We start from the raw sequence: 22,363 nt of genomic DNA on the forward strand, positions 1-22,363 counted from the left end.
CTTGGAGAAATGGTAGAATCTAGGGCTGGGGCAGAAAATATACAGATGATCCTGGAGCATGTTATAGTGCCAGAAAGTAAGGAAGTGCTCAAAAAACAAAAACAAAAAAACCCCTAAACCTCAAAAACTCAACAACCCCGTATTGGTGGGGTATGTCAAAGAGACACAAGAGCCAACTGAAAGAGCTCCCAATAGTCAAAGCTGGAACAAATGAGCAACAAAATAAATATAACTGCCTGGATGTGTATATATATAAAGAACTAGAAATCAATACGAGAAGACAACCCTACAGATGGCAAGAAACTTGAACATGCACTTCACAAATGGCAGACAAATGACCAATAAATACAGGAAAAGGTGTTCAACCTTATTAGTAATCGGGAAAGTGCAAATAAAAACCACAATGAGTAACCACCAATACCTACCAGAATAAAAAAAAAAGAATAGCTAAGATTTAAAAGACTCTCAATAGCTAGTGTTAGAGAGGAAATGGAACAAATGAAACGGTCACACATGGTTGGTGGGCGTGTAAGCTGGTACAATTACTCTGGAAAATTATTTGGCATTATCTAGCAAAGGTGAATAGCAATTTTACTCCTGGTAAAACTGTATTTGCCCAATGAGAGTGTATGCACATAAATGCCAAAAGACACAAGAAAGATGGAAACATCTCAAATACCAACCAACAGCTAAAAGGATAAAAAAACTGTGGCGTATTCATACAAAGCAATATCACACAGCAAGGAAAATGAACAAATTTCTGTTATCCTCTAGGAGTTTTACTGCTTTACCTTTAACTTCTATGAAATAACAGAATGTTGAGAGAAGCTGCACAAAAAAGAATACATAGTGTTTGGTTTCATTTATATTAAGTTCAAAATGAGCAAAAACTATACTTTCGAAAAAGAAAGAGGAGGTAGTGATTGGGAGGGAACATAAGGGGGGCTTCTGGGAGCCCTATTAATGGTCTATTTCTTAACATTGGTAATGGTTACGCAGGTGTGTTCACTTTGTGGTAATTCATCAAGCTATACCCTTAAGATCTATGTACTTTAACGCATACAGGTTATATTTCAATAAAAAAATATTTGCCCAGATGTGAATAGAAGTATTGTTCAACTCTTACGGTATATGGTGTGCCATATGTCAATACAATAGTCCAACGTTCTGCCAGTCAAATGATCTCAGTTTACTTAAATTACCCCAAGCTTCATAAAAAGTTTGAAGGTCTCTGTTCAAATGGGACACCGTCACCAAATGATAAATACAACAGCAAAGATCTAAGTTCTAGTTCTGATACATATTTCCAAACAGAAATAGGACAAGGGCTATTTTGTTTATTGACATAAGGGATAGATAATATTGCCCTGACTGTTCTGTCTGAAAGACGGTAAGAGTGGATAATGGGGCAGTGGTAGAGATGGGGAAAAAGACTTGAAATGTATAAGCCAAAAAGTGGCTATCTCAGAGTTTCATTTTCCTTTATTTCTTTTTTGCTTTAAATTTAGTTCTCTTTAAATGTTGTTTTTAGTTCTGCATTCAGTGTGATTTGCCTTTAAGTTTACAGGAACTGGCCAGAACAATGCAGCAGATAATAATCTATTGAATTTTTATATTTAAAAATAATTTAGGGATAATGACAGCGCCGTGGAACACTGGCTGCAGGATAAGAGCTTCGTGCGGTAATTATATAAATTAAAAAAATATATGCAAAACAAAGATTCTTTCACAAGCAATAAACAGGCTTAAAGTTCGTAGATTTTTTTCCCTCCCTGAGAACAAATTCTTGATGCAGCCCCAAATATTTTATCTGGTAAGCACTAGGACATTAGTAGAAAGTAGAATCCTGTTAAGGGTTGAATTGTGTCCCCCTAAAAGATACATGAAGTCCTAGCCATTGGTACCTGTGACTGTGACCTTGTTTGGAAATAATATCTTTGAAGATCTTTTATCAGTTAACAGGAGGGCATATTGGAGTAGGTTGGGTCTCAATCCCTTCTGAGTAGTGTTTTTATAAAAGAGGAGAACAGATATACAGAGTCAGACAGAGGAAGAAGGGTCCGTGATGATGGAGGCAGACACAGCTCCCAGCCAAGGAATGCTACGGATTGTTGGGAGCCATCAGAAGCTGGGGAGAGGCATGGAAAAGTTCCTCTTTCAGAACCCTTAGAAGGAATCAACATGGCCGATATGCTGATTTGGACTTTTAGCCTCCAGAACTTTAAGACAAGAAATTTCTGTTCTTGAAAGTCAGCACCTTGTGGTATTTTGTTACAGCAGCCCTAGGAATCTGAGATAGGTCTTAAGTGCATGAATTTACATGGCCTTAGAAAGAGGTTGGAGCAGACTCTGTACCAGTTTTAGGGACATAGAGAGACTCAAAGTCAGATTGTACATGTCAAGTGAGAATCTGGCAGTTAATGGAATTGGTGTCAAATACTCATTTAAGAAAGCATGTTCTAAGCAGCTTTATTTATAATAATTAAAAACCAGAAACAACTCAAATGCCCATCAACAGCAGAATGGATAAAAATTGTAGTATATTATTAACACAACTGAGTATTTTACAACGTGAGAATCAACAAACTGTAACTACATGCAACATGAAGAAATCTCACAGACATAATGTTGAGAAAGCAGCCAGACACAAAAGAGTATACACTATGTATGTTTCTATTTATACAAGTTCAAAAACAGGATATCAAACCCGTAGTGATAGAATCAGAAGAGTAAGTATCTATTATTACTATGTGTTTAGAGCACAGGGGGTGTGAACATAGGGAACTATTTTGATAAGAAGTCCGACCACTGATTTTCAAACTGGGCTCTGAAGGGGTGCTGAAGTGGCTGGGCAGAGGGAGTGAACTCCCAGGTTTTCATGCTGCTTCAACCAGAGCAGCCCCGCCTTTTTATCCATTTAACGTATTGGGCTTCTGCCTAAGATTTTGCTCAAACAGGGTTGTTTTTTGTTTTTAAAGTGAAGAATTCAGTGGCTTTTTTTATATAATTTTTATTGTGCTTTAAGTGAAAGTTTATAAACCAAGTCAGTCTCTCACACAAAAACCCATATACACCTTGCTACACACTCCCAATTACTCTCCCCCTAATGAGACAGCACGTTCCCTCCCTCCACTCTCTCTTTTCGTGTCCATTTCGCCAGCTTCTAACCCCCTCCACCCTCTCATCTCCCCTCCAGGCAGGAGATGCCAACATAGTCTCAAGGGTCCACCTGATCCAAGAAGCTCACTCCTCACCAGCATCCCTCTCCAACCCATTGTTCAGTCTAATCCATGTCTGAAGAGTTGGCTTCAGGAAGGGTTCCTGTCCTGGGCCAACAGAAGGTCTGGGGGCCATGACTACCAGGGTCCTTCTAGTCTCAGTCAGACCATTAAGTCTGGACTTAGGAGAATTTGGGGTCTGCATCCCACTGCTCTCCTGCTCCCTCAGGGGATCTCTGTTGTGTTCCCTGTCAGGGCAGTCATCGGTTATAGCCGGGCACCATCTAGTTCTTCTGGTCTCAGGATGATGTAGTCTCTGGTTCATGTGGCCCTTTCTGTCTCTTGGGCTCGTAATCTCCTTCTGTCCTTGGTGTTCTTCATTCTCCTTTGATCCAGGTGGGTTGAGACCAATTGATGCACCTTAGATGGCTGCTTGCTAGTGTTTAAGACCCCAGACGCCACTCTTTAAAGTGGGGTCGCAGAATGTTTTCTTAATAGATTTTATTATGCCAATTGACTTAGATGTCCCCTGAAACCATGGTCCCCAGACCCCTGGCCCTGCTACGCTGGCCTTCGAAGCATTCAGTTTATTCAGGAAGAAGCTTCTTTGCTTTTGGTTTAGTCCAATTGTGCTGACCTCTCCCGTATTGTGTGCTGTCTTTCCCTTCACCTAAAGTAGTTCTTATCTACTATCTAATTAGTGAATGCCCCTTCCACCCTCCCTCCCTCCCCCAACTCATAACCACAAAAGAATGTTTTCTTCTCAAGTTTAAACTATTTCTCAAGTTCTTATAATAGTGGTCTTACGCAATATTTGTCTTTTTGCAACTAATTTCACTCAGCATAATGCCTTCCAGGTTCCTCCATGTTATGAAATGTTTCACAGATTCCTCGCTGTTCTTTATCTATGCGTAGTATTCCATTGTGTGAATATACCATAATTTATTTATCTATTCATTGGTTGATGGGCACCTTGGTTGCTTCCATGTTTTTGGTATTGTAAACAGTGCTGCAATAAACATGGGTGTGCACATATCTGTTCATGTACAGGCTCTTATTTCTGTAGGATATATTCCAAGGAGTGTCAAACAGGGGTTTTAAAAATGTTTGAAAACACTGAAGTAGGCCAACTGGGATACTTCCCTCTAGAATCTGACCAGGAAATATGTACAGACTCAGAGAGTTGGCTGTGGGAAGAGAAGTGAAGATGATCCAGAAGAAATAGAGACTGAAGAACTGCAGAGTCATGTTACAGTCAATGTGCCACTTCCTGCCTGCCATCTCCACTGTGCTGTTTAATAGATGTCACAATCTTAACATCTCACAAACAGACCTCCTAGACTGTCCTATGTTTACGTCCACACTCTCTGCAGTCTTCTATCTCAGTTAATGGCAACTACCCTTCCAAGTTGCTTAGGTCAAAAACCTTAGAGTCAATCATAACTTCTCTCATTCAAGCTCCAGATTCAATCCGTTCATCCACCAGCAAACCCTCCTGGCTTTACTTTCAAAGCATGTCCAGAATCTGACCACTTTCACTACCTCTACTGCTGCCATCTTGGTCAAAGTGAGCATCATCTGTTACCTGAATTATGGCAGCAGCCTCCTAACTCGTCTCATTGCTTTTATTTTTGCTCACTGCCTCTCCACCCCCAGTCTTTTCTCAACACAGCGGAGATCCTGTTAAAATTTAAGCTAGATCATGCTATCCCTCTGATCCAAATTCTCCAATGGCTCCCCATCTCCTCCAGGATAAAAGCCCCAAGTTTTTTAAATGGCTTGTAAGGTCCTATGTGGTCTGGTCTTATTTCACTTCCTGCAATTGTCTCCCTGTCCCCCACTCAAATCACACTCTTCCTCAACACACCAGGCATGCTCTGTGTATTTGCTGCTCCTTCTGCCTAAAATACCTCTCCACCAAGTAAATATACGGTTCATCCTTATCTCCTTCAAGTCTTTGCTTAAGTGTCAACTTCTCAGTGAGGCCTGATTTAAAATTACAATACCCACATACTCTCTGTCCTTTTCCTTATTTCCTGCAGGGAAGCTTTAGGAAATGGTATAAAGTACACATCTCAGAATGGCCAAGGAGTGATGGGACTGGAGTATATGTAGCCCCATATTCACTGAGTCATTGGGTGGCTGAGGGTAGGTGGGCACTTCCAGCCCTCTGCACATGAGGGCAAAGAAGGTTCTGCCAGGCTTCTGACAAAGAAGATGGCTACTGGAAGTAAGGATGGTACACACAAAATGGTAACAGAATCCAAGTGGATATGGATGGACCACTAATAGCATCCGGGACAGCATGTATCCATCCTATTGACATTGTTTTATGTCTACTGCTATTGTGTGCCATTGAGTCGATTTTGACTCATAGTGACCCTACCGGACGGAGAACTGCTCCATAAGGGTTTCCGAGGCTGTAATCTTTATGGAAGCAGAATGCCACATCTTTCTCCCATAGGATAGCCGGTGGGTTTGAACCTTCGACCTGTTTGTTAGCAGCAGAGTGCTTAACCACTGTACCACCAGGGCCCCTTTCATGTCTACTATAATTTTTAAACATTGTTATTTTTTAAATAATGTATTATATTATTAACCTTAATAACAATGATGATGACAATGGGAAACAGTGACTATAAATAAACCAGTCAACATTAAAAGGAAGGTAGTTTGGAAAAATAACTTGAGTTCAATCAGTTGTTTAACTATTTACCGAATTTATATCATGTGCCTGAGTGATCTCCCTGTAATAGGAAGTAAGGAAAAGAAATAAAACGTATTCCAAAATTCATTTTCATTTGGCTACGCTTCACTAGACTTTGACAAAATAAGATTTTTTCCCTCAACTTCCTTCATCTCCTACTGTAAGATTTCAGGGTTATTAGGCTTAAACTGTGACTGATATATAAGATTACAAGTCTTTGCTAAGAAGACTATATACAAGGAAGACTGACTTAGAATATCATTTTCTTTTTAGCTGCAATCTATTTAGCCCTTCAGTAGAAAGGAGAGAGGCGTACGTGTGCGCGTGTAGGGGGTGTGGAGATAAATCTCAGCCCCATCATCAGGGCAATAAGGCTGCAGTGATGCTCTAAATCATTCAGCAAAGGTGGGAACAGTCTGCCTTCTTTGTACCTCACCATCAACAGGACCCCTGATTTAATAAAACTACAAAACAATATAAATGTTGCCTATTCCTTTTGTAGAGGCCAAGAGGATTTAAGATGATCTCTAAATAAGACTCCTCATAGCTCCCAGTATTGGACACGCACAGGCGTTCCTCTTTAAGAACAGTAGACAGAGAAAAATCACCGGACACATGAGAAGGTCCAGTAGTCCACGCAAAGTCTTTCTGAAGAATCAGAACAGAGTCACTCATAAAGCAGATCCCATAAAGCAGTAGAAAATGTAAAAAAAGAAAAAAAAATCTCATATTGAGATTCAAGAAGAGGCCTACCAAGTTTCAAATAAGAAATGATTACAGAATTTAAAAATCCTACAGAGTGGGTTTTTATAACAGAGTGGATTTAGACCAGAGATCACATAACCAGCAACTACATGTGTGTAAATACATTGGTGGAAAGAACTGGATGCAGGAGAAGTTCTATAATTAAAGAAGCAGTGATGTTTTCATAAAGTTTCAGAATGTTTTAATAAAGTAATTCCCTCCTGATTCCGTTTCCATATAAAAACAAGCCTTATGAAAATAAACAAGAAAAATATATCCATTCTACCATGTTTAAGCAGGAGTACGGGCTAGGGTAGCTATGAGTCAGAATTGGCTCAACAGCAATGGTTTTTTTTTTTTTTTTAATGGTTAGGACTAGAGAAAGATCACATAGAATCCAGTAGTCCTCACACCTTTTTTTTTTTTTTTAATTGCCTTTGTCAATCTGTTGGAAATTTTGGATCCTCTTCATAGAAAAGCATGTATTTGTACAAAACATAAGATTTAGGGATTCCTAAATCCCCAAAGATTCTAGATGTCAGTCTATCAACCCAACAGTGGTCCATTACACCAGGTTCATAATCTTTTATTCAGGGAGTATCAGAGAATACTTACATTGTAGAGGGGGATAGTCTTCATCACCTTGTACTGTTTTGTGGGATCCATCTTATACAGGTGACGATCAGTGACAAAAATAGCTCGGTCTTCCACCTTACTAAATCGATTCACCTGTAAGAAAAACAAACCAATAAACCATAGCATCTGATCATGCATGAAATGAAGTTATCTGTCTGGAAAACACCTAGGGGCAGAGGTGGCTGGTTGTGGACAATTCATGGATGTCTACCATGTATGACCTACTCTACTGGATGCAAGAGTGGCTAGGAAGGAGCAGCAGTTTTCAGACTTGTAAAATTTTACAGTTTAACAGGGAAAATGGGAAAAACACATAGAAGAATTAAAGGACAAAAAACATGTAACCTGGATTATCATCAAGAAAGTGAAAAGACAATCCAAAGAATGGGGCAGAATTTCTGCAAATCATATATCTGATAAGGGGCTTGTGTCTAGAATACACGAAGAACTAATACGATTCAATAATAAAAAGACAACCCAACTTCTCAAATTAAAAAAAAAAAAAGGTAAAGGATTTGAATAGACATCTCTCCAAAGAAGATATATAAGTGGCCAACGAGCATGTGCAAAGATGCTCAATGTCGTTAGTCACTACAGAAATACAAATCAAAACCACAATGAGATTCCATTTCACATGCATTGGGATGGCTATAATAACAAAAATGGGCAATGACGAGTGTTGGCTATGACGTGGAGAAACTGCAACCCTCATACATTGGCTGGTGGGAACATAAAATGGTACAGTTGCTTTGGGAAACAGTCTGGCAGTTTCTCAAATTAAACACAGAGTAACCATATGACGCAGCAACTCTGTTCCTAGGTATATACCCAATAGAAATGAAAACATTTGTCCACACAAAAACTTGTACATGAATGTTCATAACAGCATTATTCATAATATACCCAAAGTAGAAACCACCCAAACGCCTATCAACTAATGAACGGATAAATGTGATATATCCATATGATGGAATATTATTTGGTAATAAAACGGGATGAAGTACAAATACATGCTATAACATGAACCATGAGAACATTATATTAAATGAAAGAAGCACAACACAAAAGGTCACATATTTGTGACTCCATTTATATGAAATGTCCAGAACAAGTAAATCTATACAGACAGAAAGTAGATTAGTGGTTGCCTAGAATATGGGAGGCTTGAAAGGTGCAGGGTTTCATTCTGCACTAATGAAAATGTTCTGGAAATTAGATAATGATGACTGATGCACAAATATGTGAATATACTAAAAGTCATTGAACTGTACACTTCAAATGGCTGGATTACATGTACATGAATTATATCTTAATAAAGATGCTAAAAAGAACAAACATAATCTGTATTTGAAATTCATTCTGCCCCTTTTCTAATGCATTGAGTAGGTGGATTTCAAATTAAACTCCCTAAAATATTTCATTGTTAGGAGCTGTCGAGTTGGTTCCGACTCATACTGACCCTATGCACGACAGAATGAAACACTGCCCAGTCCTGTGCCATTCTCACCATCTTCGCTATAGCACTATATCAGACAACGTTCCACTGTTGTTCAGAAGGTTTTCACTGGCCAATATTTTCAAATTAGACTGCCAAGTCCTTCTTCCTGGTCTTAGTCTGGACGCTCTGTTGAAACCTGTTCACCATGGGTGACCCTGCTAGTATTTGACAATAATAATTATGAATCAGTTATTGGTGCCATAACCAACAGGAAGGCACTGTAGATTTTTAAACATGTAGATTTAATGAGGAGCCCTGGTGGTGTGGTGGCTAAAGCACTTGGCTGCTAAACAAAAGGTCAGCGATTCCAACCCACTAGCTGCTCCATGCGAGAAAGATGTGGCAGTCTGCTTCTGTAAAGATTACAGCCTTGATATAAACAGGCACTTCACCAAAAAAGACATTCAGGTAGCTAACAGATACATGAGGAAATGCTCACAATCATTAGCCATTAAAGAAATGCATATCAAAACTACAATGAGATTCCATCTCACTCCAACAAGGCTGGCATTAATCCAAAAAATACAAAATAATAAATGTTGGAGAGGCTGTGGAGAGACTGGAACACTTATACACTGCTGGTGGGAATGTAAAATGGTATAACCACTTTGGAAATTGATTTAGCACTTCCTTAAAAAGCTAGAAATAGAACTACCATAGGATCCAGCAAATCCACTCCTTGAAATATATCCTAGAGAAATAAGAGCCTTTACACGAACAGATATATGCACACCCATGTTCACTGCACCACTGTTTACAATAACAAAAAGATGGAAGCAACCAAGGTGCCCATCAGTGGATGAATGGATAAATAAATTACGGTATATTCACACAATGGAATACTATGCATCGATAAAGAACAATGATGAATCCGTGGAACATTTCATAACATGGAGGAATCTGGAAGGCATTATGCTGAGTGAAATTAGTCAGTTGCAAAAGGACAAATATTGTATGAGATCACTATTGTAAGAACTCAAGAAATAGTTTAAACAGAGAAGAAAATAGTCTTTGATGGTTACAAGAGTGGCGGGGGGGAGGGAGGGAAGGAGAGGCGTATTCACTAATTACATAGTAGACAGGAACTATTTTAGGTGAAGGGAAAGACAGCACACAATACAGGAGAGGTCAGCACAGCTGGACTAAACCAAAAGCAAAGAAGTTTCCTGAATAAACCGAATGTTTCAAAGGCCAGAATAGCAGGGGTGGGGGTCTAAGAGCTGTCAGAATTAGAAAAGGCAGAAGATGGCTGCAGCACAACGGGGAGGTTGTATAACTTAAGGAAACAATCTCTCAAGTGCCAGATGAAGGCAGAGTTGCTTGATGGCTTCTCAAGCCTCCACTGCCCCATCTGATTTTGGAAAAGCTTCATCTCTGTACTGAAGAAAGAGGAGCTATGGACCTCTTGCTCTTTATTTCCAAGATTGGAAGAGATACCTTTATTAGTAAGGTATCTCCCTAATGAAAAGCTCCCTAATGTAACTGTTTACAAGCACACCCGTCACTGCTCTGGAATTAGTTATTCTCCAGGTTATAACAGTTGAAATTCACTTGTGCATTTTCTTTAATCTCATAAGGTATCTGTTATGGATTAAATTCTGTGACCCAAAAATGTATGTCAACTTGGCTAGACCATGATTCCCAGTATTGTGTGACTGTCCACCATTTTGTCATCTGATGTGATTTTCCTATGTGTCGTAAATCCTTACCTCTATGATGTTAATGAGGCAGGATTACAGGCAGTTATGTTAATGACGCAGGACTCAACCCACTCAAGATTGTAATTTGAGTCAATCTCTTTTGAGATGTAAAAGAGAGAAGCAAGCAGAGAGACAGTTGGATCTCATGCCACCAAGAAAGGAGCATAGTGTAACCTTTGGAACTGGGGACCCTGCGCTGAGAAGCTCCTAGACGGGGGAAGACTGATGTCAAGGACTTTCCTCCAGAGTTGACAGAGAGACAAAGGCTTCTGCTGGAGTTAGCCTTGAATTTGGACTTCTAGCCTCCTAGGCTGTGAGAGAATAAATTTTTCTTTGTTAAAGCCATCCACTTGCGGTATTTCTGTTATAGCAGCACTAGATAACTAAGACAGTGTCTTTTCCATGAGTTAATTTAATCTCCCTGTTTTAGTCATCTAGTGCTGCCACAACAGAAATACCACAAGTCGATGGCTTTAACAAAGAGAAGTTTATTCTCTCAAGGTCTAGCAGGTTACAAGTCCAAATTCAGGGTGTCAGCTCCAGGGGATGGCTTTCTCTCTCTGTCGGCTCTGGAGGAAGATTCCTTGTCATCAACCTTCCCCTGGTCGAGGGGCTTCTCAGGTGCAGGGACCCCAGGTCCAAAGGACGAGCTCTGCTCCTGGTGCTGCTTTCTTGGTGGTATGAGCTCCCCAACTCTCTGCTTGCTTCCCTTTCCTTCTATGTCTTGAGAGATAAAAGGTGGTAGAGGCCACACCCCGGGGAAACTCCCTTTACCTTGGATCAGGGAGGTACCTTGAATAAGAGTGATGTTACAATCTCACCCTAATCCTCTCAGCATAAAATTACAATCACAAAATGGAAGACAAACACACAATGCTGGGAATCATGGCCTAACCAAATTGATACACACAGTTTTGGGGGGACATAATTCAATCCATGACACTCCCCTTCAGTCTAAGTCCCTAGAGGGCAAGACCTTTACCACCAGCCATTGCTACAGGACTCTGTACACAGGATGTCATAGACCAGATAAGCTGCCTGGTTGGATGGAGAAGACACATATCTGTGCATGTATTTGCAACACTGTATTATTTGGTAGTAGTTTTACCTTATAAAATCTTTAGGTTCATGATTTTATTGAGAAAAGTTTTTTTCTGTAATATTTTAAAATGGACTTGAATTTATTATTTTTTTCTAGAATTTTTATCAAGCACATGACTCATATTAATCAAAAAAATTTGTGCTGGTAAGCATGAACTCAAATGCAGTAATCTGGATATATGCATTTCTTCAACATTTACAAGGTGCACTTTTGATCACATTACAATGATATACAAAGGAGTTAACGACATAGAAAGGAGCCCTGGTGGAGCAGTGGTTAAGCAATTGGCTGCTAACTGAAAGGTTGGTGGTTCGAACCCACCAGCCGCTCTATAGGAGAAAGATATGGCAGTCTGCTCCCATAAAGATTATAGCCTGGGAAACCCTACTGGACAGTTCTACCCTGTCCAATAGGGTCACGATGAGTCAGAATTGACTGACAGCAATGGCTTTAATGATATACAAAGGAATAACATAAGACCTTGGTTATAATAAGAAGCTGAGACTAGACTATGGGAGTGAGACAGATAAGAAACAAGTGAAAATAATTTCATATAATGACATGAAGAAAATCAGACTAGATAAGGGGACTGGGAGATGTATGCGCGTCTGTGTGTGTGTGTGTGTTTCCGTAGAGGGCTGCTTTATTAGGCAGAGGGTTAGAGAATGCCCATATTTGCAGGTAAATCTTTTCCTAAGGGATAGAATTAAGCACAGGACATTTTTATAAATAAGTAGTTAACGTCTCACTGATTACGATATTTCAATCTTAGATGTCACTAATATTTCAATCAAGGAATCACTTAATGCCATGTTTCTTATGACTAGAAGAAAAGAGAAAGCAAAAAAAAACAAAAACAAAAAACAAAAAAACCCAAAAAACAAAACTTTCCTCCCTCAACTAGAATAGAAGGCAATGTTGTGATATGGAGATTATAAATATTATACACGGCCAACGAAAACCCCATGGATCACAACACAGTATTGCTGTATATAGTGCTGGAAAGGAGTCCCTGGGTGCTGCCAACACTTAAGCTCTCAACTAATAACTGAAAGGTTGGTGGTTTGAACCCACCCAGAGGTGCCTCAAAAGAAAGGCCTGGCAATCTGCTTCCAGAAGGTCACAGTCTTGAAAACCCTACGAAGCAGTTCTACTCTGCACACATGGAGTTGCCATGGGTTGGAATTGATTCATTGGCAACTGACAACAACAACATAGTGCTGGAAGATAAGCTCCTTGAGTTGGAAGGCACTTAAAATACACAGTGGCCACTACAATGGACTCGAGCACACCAACGATGGTGAAGATGGCAAGTACCAGGCAATTTTTTGTTCTCTTATACATGAGGTTGCCATGGGTCCAAGCCAACTCAACAACTAATAACAAACTATGTTAAAAAAAAAAAAAAAAAAACTCAAAAATCATTGCCTTGTAGTCGGTTCCAAATCATCGCGACCCTATAGAACAGAGCAGAACTGCCCCATAGGGTTTCCAAGGAGTGGCTGGAGGATACACATCGGCAGCCTTTTGGTTAGCAGCTGAGCTTTTAACCACTGTGCCACCAGGGCTCCAACAACAAACTGTATATATCCTAAAAACCAGTACTCCTACCAAAGCTAAAAATGCTTTCAAATTAATCTCTAAGTTCTTTGTATTTTGGAAATAAGAACTTAGGAGTCGGGAGAAATGAAATATATAAATATGTATATACGAAATATTATGAAATATCATGAAATACCACATATTATAAATACATATGTGTGTGATTAATAGAGATTAATTTGAAAACATTTTTAGCTTTGGTAGGCTATAGAGTTTCCCAAATTTTAGTTTGAATTTTGCCTCATGATCTAAAAAAAAAATCAGTTCTCTAAATATTTCCTTTACAACAACAGATTATTTTTCAGTCTTCAACTTGATAAAAATGGTGTCTGTAATTAAGAGTGAAATAGAGTCTATGTGATGAAATAATTACTACTCTTGACAGATAATGTTACATAACAATATTTTGCCATGAAAGAGAACTGGCACTTGTCTGAAGACTTGAAACCAAGTGAGCATAGAGCTTCTATCTCAGCATTTTTCTAAAAGTTGTTTTGCACACTAGCCTTATGTGATGCTCTGTGAAAGAAAGGGTTCCATGGTCAAGTTGGTTTGAGAAACACTGCAAACCAAAGCCTCCCCTAGAATATTCATAACTCATGAATATTATTTATTATGTTTTATTGTGCTTTAGGTGAAAGTTTACAGAGCGAATTAGTTTCCCATTCAACGGTTTATACATAAATTGTTTTGTGACATTGGTTGTAATCCCTCAGTGTATCAACACTCTCCTCTTCCCCACCCTGGGTCCCCCATTTCTATCTGTCCATTTTTCCTGTTCCTTCCTGCCTTTTTGTCATTGCTTTTGGGCAGGTGTACCCGTGAATGTATTAAAGGTTCTGATAATTCTGTGCTTAAAGAGCAAGTTTAACTGTTTAACACAGCATTTCTCAAATGCATTTAATAATCATGGAACCCTTCTCCAGCAAACACTTATTAATATTCAACAGAACACTGCTTCTGTGAAACCCATGTTGGAAAATACAAGTCATCATTTGTATCACTGTTAGAATAGAGAACATATAAAATTGAATCTGAATAATAAGTAAAAGGAGTGCTCCTCATCTTTTGTGGAATTGTACTGAGAAACATGTGAGTATGGTGCAAAAGAATATGAGTAAAAAAAAGAAAAACCTTGTTGCATAATTTCACAAGGTCACTCTAGAGTCAAAACCAGTAGACCACAGTGGTAAAGTGGAGTATTATCCTTTCTATGATAATGTCTGTAAATTAATCTAGAAAACAACAAACAAAACCTCAAAGCAGCAATTTATTGAAGTTCTGTTTAGAAATATTACTTTTTTATGCAAAAATGTAATTTCTAAAGAAAACACGTCACAGATCTTTACCTTCTGTCTCAGCAACTCAAATTATCCTTAAAATGTGAAGCAAGTGAGTGGGAAGGACATCATGTAACAAAGCAAAGCTGTAAGCTGCATAACTAAGCTAAATCAAAGTGGCAAATAAAAAAATTCCATATACATACACTTAAGGAAATTCCTAAATCCCAGACTTAATTATAATACTGTGGCATAGGAAGACTATTTCTCTTCCATGTAAATTCATAAAGCAATAGAAAAACTGCATCACAGACTCAGTATTAGATGATATCTCATTTTGTCTCTTCCATTACTCAAAGCTAAAGTCCTCAACCAAATAAAAAATCCCTACCATTTTCTTTTGCCTGAATACTTCTGGTGATCTATTTATAGGTTCAGTCAGTACCACAGTGGACTAGAGAGTTAAACCAGGAGAAAAAACATAATGGTGACAGTAGCTGTTGGCGGAAGTCTCCCACCATCAGCGATATTTTATAACTGGGGTTAATGGAAAGTGAATGTTTAAAAAAAAAAAAAAAAAGCATAAGAAGATGGCTTTACTAAAATCATATCAAGTTTACTTTGGTATATCCTTGGGACTGAAAGATTTCTAAAAGAGACATTATCTAAACTACAGTGTGAAGAAAGATGATTTTGCAATGAACTCAGAAACACAGGCATAAGAAAAAGAATTTTTCTGTTTTTATCTGGCATGACACAGGGAGTGACATGTTCTTTGTCAGATATAAAATTGTCATTACTGGAAAGATACTCAGAGACACTGGGCTTTTCCATAGTAGATGACACAATTCTCAACACCATCCAACTCTCTTTGATCAGTTTTTCTGATTACTAATTTGACTTTCCAGACACTTTGATGCTAGAAAGGAGGATAGTGGGTATGAGGATTCACTGAAATGGTACATTTTTCTATTACATTCAAACTGCCATTATAGCTCTTTTTTTTTTTTTTTTTGCATGTGGGTGGATGAATCTGGTTAGCAAAAGTCATTTCCTGATTGTCTGATCAACTCTACGTACACTTACAAAATAGAGTGTCTGGATCTAGGAGCTCAGCAAGACTTTGGATGGTGGTGACCACCCCAACACACTGCCAGCAAGCTTTCCTTGATGGCATTTATTTCATTCTAACTTTAAAACAGGCTGCTCTCTATTTTTTAATCATCTATATTACATTGAGTTGAACTCTTCTTCCTTATTATGTTTAACATGCATAATGGTTTGATGACAGTACATGGATGAAGCTGGACTATATGAAGAGGAATGTGGCATCAGGATTGGAGGAAGATTCATTAACAACCTTCGACACACAGATGACACATCCTTGCTTGCTGAAAGAAAAGAGGACTTGAAGCACTTACTGAAGAAGATCAAAGATTACAGCCTTCAGTATGGATTACACCTCAACATAAAGAGAACAAAAATTCACAAAAACTAACTCAAAATGGATCAGAGAACTAAATGTAAAACCTAAAACTATATAAAGTTCATGGAGGAAAAATAGAGACATTGCTAGGGCCCCTAATACATGGCATAAATAGACTTTGAAACATAACAAAAAATGCACAAATGGCAGAAGATAAACTAAATAACTGGGGCTTCCTAAAATTTTTTTTTTCCTAAAAATTAAATATCATGCTCATCAAAAGATTTCTCTAAATGAGAAAAAAGAGAACCTACAGACTGGGAAAAAAATTTTGATGACGTATCTGACAAGGGTCTAATCTCTCAAATTTATAGAAAACTTCAACACCTCAACAACAAAAAGACAGGCAATACAGTTGAAAAATGGGCAAAAGACATGGACAGACACTTCACCAAAGAAGACATTCAGGCGGCTAACAAACACATGAACAAATGCTCGTGATCGTCAGCCATTGTTGTTGTTGTTAGGTGCCGTCACGTTGGTTCCGACTCATAGCGACCCTATACACAACAGAATGAAACACTGCCTGGTCCTGAGCTATCCTTATAATCGTTGTTATGCTTGAGCTCATTGTTGCAGCCACTGTGTCAATCCACCTCATGGAGGGTCTTCCTCTTTTCCGCTGACCCTGTACTCTGCCAAGCATGATGTCCTTCTCCAGGGACTGATCCCTCCTGACAACAAGTCCAAAGCATGTAAGACGCAGTCTCTCCATCCTTGCTTCTAAGGAGCATTCTGGTGGTACTTCTTCTAAGACAGATTTGTTTGTTCTCTTGGCAGTTCATGGTATATTCCATATTCTTCGCCAACACCACAATTCGAAGGCGTCAATTCTCCTTCGGTCTTCCTTATTCACTGTCCAGCTTTCATATGCATATGATGCGACCGAAAATACCATGGCTTGGGTCAGGTGCACCTTAGTCTTCAAGGTAACATCTTTGCTTTTCAACACTTTAAAGAGGTCCTTTGCAGCAGATTTACCCAATGTGTCTTTTGATTTCTTGACTGCTGCTTCCATGGCTGTTGATTGTGGATCCAAGTAAAATGAAATCCTTGACAACGTCAATCTTTTCTCAGTTTATCATGATGTTGCTTACTGGTCCAGTTGTGAGGATTTTTGTTTTCCTTATGTTGAGGTGTAATCCATGCTGAAGGCTGTGGTCTTTGATCTTCATCAGTTAGTGCTTCAAATCCTCTTCACTTGCAGCAAGCAAGATTGTGTCATCTGCATAACGCAGGTTGCTAATGAGTCTTCCTCCAATCTTGATGCCCCGTTCTTCTTCATATAGTCCAGCTTCTCAGATTATTTGCTCAGCATACAGACTGAATAAGTATGGTGAAAGAATACAACCCTGATGCACACCTTTCCTGACTTTAAACCAATCAGTATCCCCTTGTTCTGTACTAACAACCACCTCTTGATCTATGTAAAGGTTCCTCACGAGCACAATTAAGTGTTCTGGAATTCCCATTCTTTGCAATGTTATCCATAATTTGTTATGATCCACACAGCTGAATGCCTTTGCATAGTCAGTAAAACACAGGTAAACATCCTTCTGGTATTCTCTGTTTTCAGCCAGGATGCATCTGACATCAGCAATGATATCCCTGGTTCCACGTCCTCTTCTGAAACTGGCCTGAATTTCTGGCAGTTCCCTGTTGATATACTGCTGCAGCCATTTTTGAATGATCTTCAGCAAAATTTTGCTTGCATGTGATATTAACGACATTGTTCTATAATTTCCACACTCGGTTGGATCACCTTTCTTGGGAATAGGGATTAGCCATTAGAGAAATGTATATCAAAACTATAATGAGATACCATCTCACCCTGGCAATAATGTCACTGATCAAAAAAAACAGAAAACAACAAAGGTTGGCGATATTGTGGGGAGATTGGAACTCTTACACACTGGTGGTGGGAATGTAAAATGGTATGACACTTTTTTAAAAAGCTAAAAATAGAAATACCGTATGACCCAGTAATCCCATTCCTAGGTATATACCTTAAAGAAATAAGCACCATGACACAAAGAGACATATGCACACCCATGTTCATGGCAGCATTATTCACAATAGCAAAGTGATGGAAACAACCTAAGTGTCCGTCAATGGAAGAATGGATAAACAAACTGTGGTACATACACACAATGGAATACTATGCAATGATAAAGAATAATGATGAATTCACAAAACATCTCACATGGATGAATCTGGAGGACATCATAGTGAGTGAAATAAGTCAATCACAAAAGGACAAATATTGTACGAGACCACTATTATAAAAAAATCAAGAAAAGGTTTATGCACAGAAAGAAACCTTCTTTGATGGTTACCAGAGATGGAAGGGGGAGGGAGGAGAATCATTAACTAGATATCAGACCTATGGTAATTTTTGTGAAGGGAAAGGCAATACACAATATAGGGGAAGTCAGCACAACAAGACTAAGGCAAAGGAAGCCACTGAGAGGTACGCAAGAATAAAGGGCAATGACGGTAAACACTGTAGCATATACAAGCCTGTAACAACAGTAATAACACAATAATTTATGAGCAGATACATAGGTAGATGTGTATGCTAAATAGGTGTGGGAGGTCATACGGGAATATACCCACGCGCATATGTAGGTATGCTTGTGGTTATTTCTACAGACGTACTTACATGGGCTGCATGTATAGTCATATACGTAACAGGCACATGGGGGGGACAGCTACGGAAATTTCTATAGACATAACCAAACAGTTTGAGGGACTGAGATGCTGGGACTGAAGGTTAAGGACCACTAGGAGGTGAGACTTTGTCTCACATATTTTGGACATGCCATCAGGAGGCACCAGCCCTTGGAGAAGGACATCATACTTGGTAAAGCAGAAGGTCAGCAAAAAAGAGGAAGACCCGCAATGAGATGGACTGACACAGTAGCTGCAACAATGAGCTCAAACATAGCAATGATTGTCAGGATGGTGCAGGACTGGGCAGTGATTCATTCTGTTGTACATAGGGTCGCCACAAGTCACAACAGACTTGACAGCGCCTAACAACAACACAACACATGGATGAAGTTTAATCTTCCTCTTCTATGATCATATTTGTTCAGTCTAGCTAAAAGTTTGCGAATTTTGTTGCTTTTCAGAGAACCAACTTTTGGTTTCTTTGATTGTCTCTATTGTTTATCTGTTCTCTATTTCATTAATTTCTGTTCCAACCGTAATTATTTATATCAATATCTCTTCCATTTCATTACCATTTTAATATTTATTTCCATAATTTTTACAAAATGCTCTTTTATAATTACTTCAATTTCCCCTCTCTATTTTTCTCATCATGTGCATTACTTTTTTTTTTTTTTTTTTACCAACTATGTCGCCTGGGTTCTACTCTTCCACTTGTCTGACTGCTATCATCTCTGGGTAAATAATGCATCCACATGTCCTGCTTCAGACAAGCAAGTACAGTCACAGCATATAGCTTTTTTCTCACCTTCAAATCTCAGTATGTCATTTTCCTCTTTTCTAAACTATGTTCTTCCCTCCTTTATTGATTGAATTGTGTCCCCCCAAAATGTGCGTCAACTTGGCTAGGCCATGATTCCTGGTATTGTGTGGTTGTCTTCCATTTTGTGATCTGATATAATTTTCCCATGTGTTGTAAATCCTAACCTCTATGATGTTAATGAGACAGGAGTAGAGGCAGTTATGTTCATGAGACCTGACACAATCTACAGGATCAGGCTGTATTTGAGTCAATCTCTTTTGAGTTATAAAAGAGAGAAGCAAGCAGAGAAGAGAGGGACCTCCTACCACCAAGAACGAAGAGCTAGAAGTAGAGCTTTGGACCTGGGGTCCTGAGCTGAGAAGCTCCTACACCAGGGGAAGATTGATGACAAGGACCTTCCCCTAGGGCCGGTGTCCTGAATTTGGACTTCTAGCCTCCTAAAGTGTAAGAGAATAAATTTGTTTGTTAAAGCCATTCACTTGAGGTATTTCTGTTATAGTGCACTAGATAACTAAGACACCCCCTTTTAAAAAGAAATGGTTACCAAAAAAATTCATTGCCTTTAGGAAGACATTATAGCCTAACTCTAAATGTCCTTTTATCCGTCTGAACAAGGTGTCACAACAGGCTGATGATGTAGCTAGTTATGTACCTATTGTTATGTTTCATTAAGGGAGTTTCTTAGGTGAGCTGCATCTGAAGCAGTCTTTTCTTTCCGAGATGATCTGTTTCAAGCTTGTCTTACCTTACGGACATGACAGGAAAAGAGGATGTTCATGTATTTGTCCTTCCGTTTCAGCTCATTAGCAACAGGGACAAAAGTGCCTGAGGTCTGCGGTGTATCTGGCTTCTGAAAGAAAAAGGAAAAATGATAAAATGAGTATGCTTAGCATTTTCGATGGAAAGGGAATCTTTTAATATACTGCTGTATAATTATAAAGTCCCACACGCATACTTTTCATCTCCCCAACCCATATGGTAAACTACTAAAGGATTGCGTTATAACATCAAAGGTCCTCTAAATTTTTTAAATTAGGAAATGGGAGAAAGGATGAAAAGTACCTTGGGGAATAATCAATATAAAAGTGGTAATTAAAACAGTTGCTGGGTTGCACAAGGGAAGGTTTAAGCAATCCAAGGCCAGGGTACAGAGGGTACCTAATAAAACACAGGAGTCCTCGTGGCGAAGTGGTTAAGAGCTCAGGCTGCTAACCAAAAGGTCGACAGTTCGAATGCATGAGTCACTCCTTGGAAATCCTATGGGGCAGTTCTACTCTGTCCTATAGGGTCGCTATGAGTTGGAATTGACTTGATGGCGCACAACAACAATGTAACACAGAGAATCCTTTTTAAAGGTGCAGTGAATGATGGGGAAACATCAAATGTTGTGTACTTAGAAGCAATAAAACCTTTTAATTAAGTACTTCTCACAGAAATTTTTTTGCTTCTGAAGGTGTTTTATTCTTTCCATCAATTCCTGGAGACAAAGTCTTTTCCTTCTGTGTAAAGGGAGCAGGGGTTGAAGCTACATTGTTTCCCCGGACTTACCGAAGCAAGATAGTTGCCCTCCCAGGCCCTCTGGAGCCCAAGGTCAGCCCTTTGACCCTTCAACATTTCCATGGCCGCAACCTTTGCCCTGACCTGGGGCAGGTCTGAAGCGGGTATGCTCTTGATGAGCTGCGATGCTCTCCATCTGCAAGTAAATAAACAAAATGTATCAGACTTCAGAAACACAATCTTATTCATTCTTGAAAATAAATAAAGCTTAGGCCAAAGTACTTCCAGGCCTATCCTATAAAAAGTAAACTGACTTCAAAATACACACAGAACTTGTTATTGTGGACTGATATTTTTGTAAAACTTGCTTTGATGTTTGTGTGTTTTGAAAACAGCTAGAACTTAGTGATACATGAGCTCTCGTAACATTTATGTTTAGGGCACAGGAACCTTGGATTCATCAGCCATTCATTTACGAAATGTTTTCTAAGTACCTATTACACTGCAGGCACTGTTCCAGGCAGTGGAGGTACAGAGGTGAGCATAACTGGCAATGCTTCTATCTGCTCGGTGCTTATATTCCAGAGAGGGGAGACAGGCCACAAACAAGTAAACAAGGAAGTCTATGGTATAAATGGTGCTGTTAGAGCCAGGGAGGAAAAGGAGGCCAGGGAAGGAGGACAGGGAGCGTAGCAGAGGGATGGGATGGAACAGAGAGTGGGTGTTGTTTATATAGGTTGGTCTGGGGCGGCACCACTAATAAAGGGATATAGGAGCAGAGACCTAAAGGAAGCGAGGGAGCCAGTTACATGGATATCTAGGCAAGAGTATTCCAGGACGAGAACACAGCAAGCACAAAAGCCTGAAGACGTAAACTGTGAACTTGTTTGGTGTGTTGGAGGATCAGCAGGGAGTCCTGTGAAGCTGGAGCCCAGTGAGCATGGGGGAGGGTAACAGGAGGAGACGGCAGAGGAAGAGCCAGGAACAGAATCCATAGAGCCATGAGGCCATTATCAAGACTTTGGCCTTTACCCTGAATGAGATGGGAAGCCACTGGAAGGTTCTGAACGAAGGGACATGATCTGACTTAATGCTGTGTGGAGAACAGACTGAAAGAGGGGCTAGGCTGGGATCAGGGAGATGGGTTAGGAGGCTCCACAATGTACATAGTAGAAGATGGTGGCTTGGACCAGGGACGTAGTCGTAGAGGAGATAAGTGCTAGTTCTGGATATGTTTTGCAGGAAAAGCCAATACGATCTGTTGAAGGATTAGATGTGAGGGCAAGAGAGCAAGAGAGGACTTAAAGATGACACCAAGTTTTTTTGGCCTAAGCAACTGGAAGCACAAAGTGAAAATAACCCGACTGAGAAAAAGAAGTCACATCTTTTACAGTCTT

At 39.4% G+C, this 22,363-nt stretch overlaps 1 protein-coding gene across 2 annotated transcripts in view; it reads right to left on the reverse strand.

Annotated features, from left to right (window-relative positions):
• Positions 1-22,363, reverse strand: part of MYO1D (myosin ID) — a 348,885-nt gene that overhangs the window by 121,697 nt on the left and 204,825 nt on the right. For both annotated transcript variants that reach the window (XM_049861252.1, XM_049861251.1), the window contains exons 18-20: positions 21,018-21,162; positions 20,215-20,319; positions 7,285-7,398 (exon numbers count right to left, since the gene is read on the reverse strand). In XM_049861252.1, the coding sequence (XP_049717209.1) occupies positions 7,285-7,398; positions 20,215-20,319; positions 21,018-21,162 (364 nt within the window). The remainder of the gene's footprint in view (positions 1-7,284; positions 7,399-20,214; positions 20,320-21,017; positions 21,163-22,363) is intronic.

This window comes from Elephas maximus, chromosome 19 (genome assembly GCF_024166365.1).
Source record: "Elephas maximus indicus isolate mEleMax1 chromosome 19, mEleMax1 primary haplotype, whole genome shotgun sequence".
NCBI lineage: Eukaryota > Metazoa > Chordata > Mammalia > Proboscidea > Elephantidae > Elephas > Elephas maximus.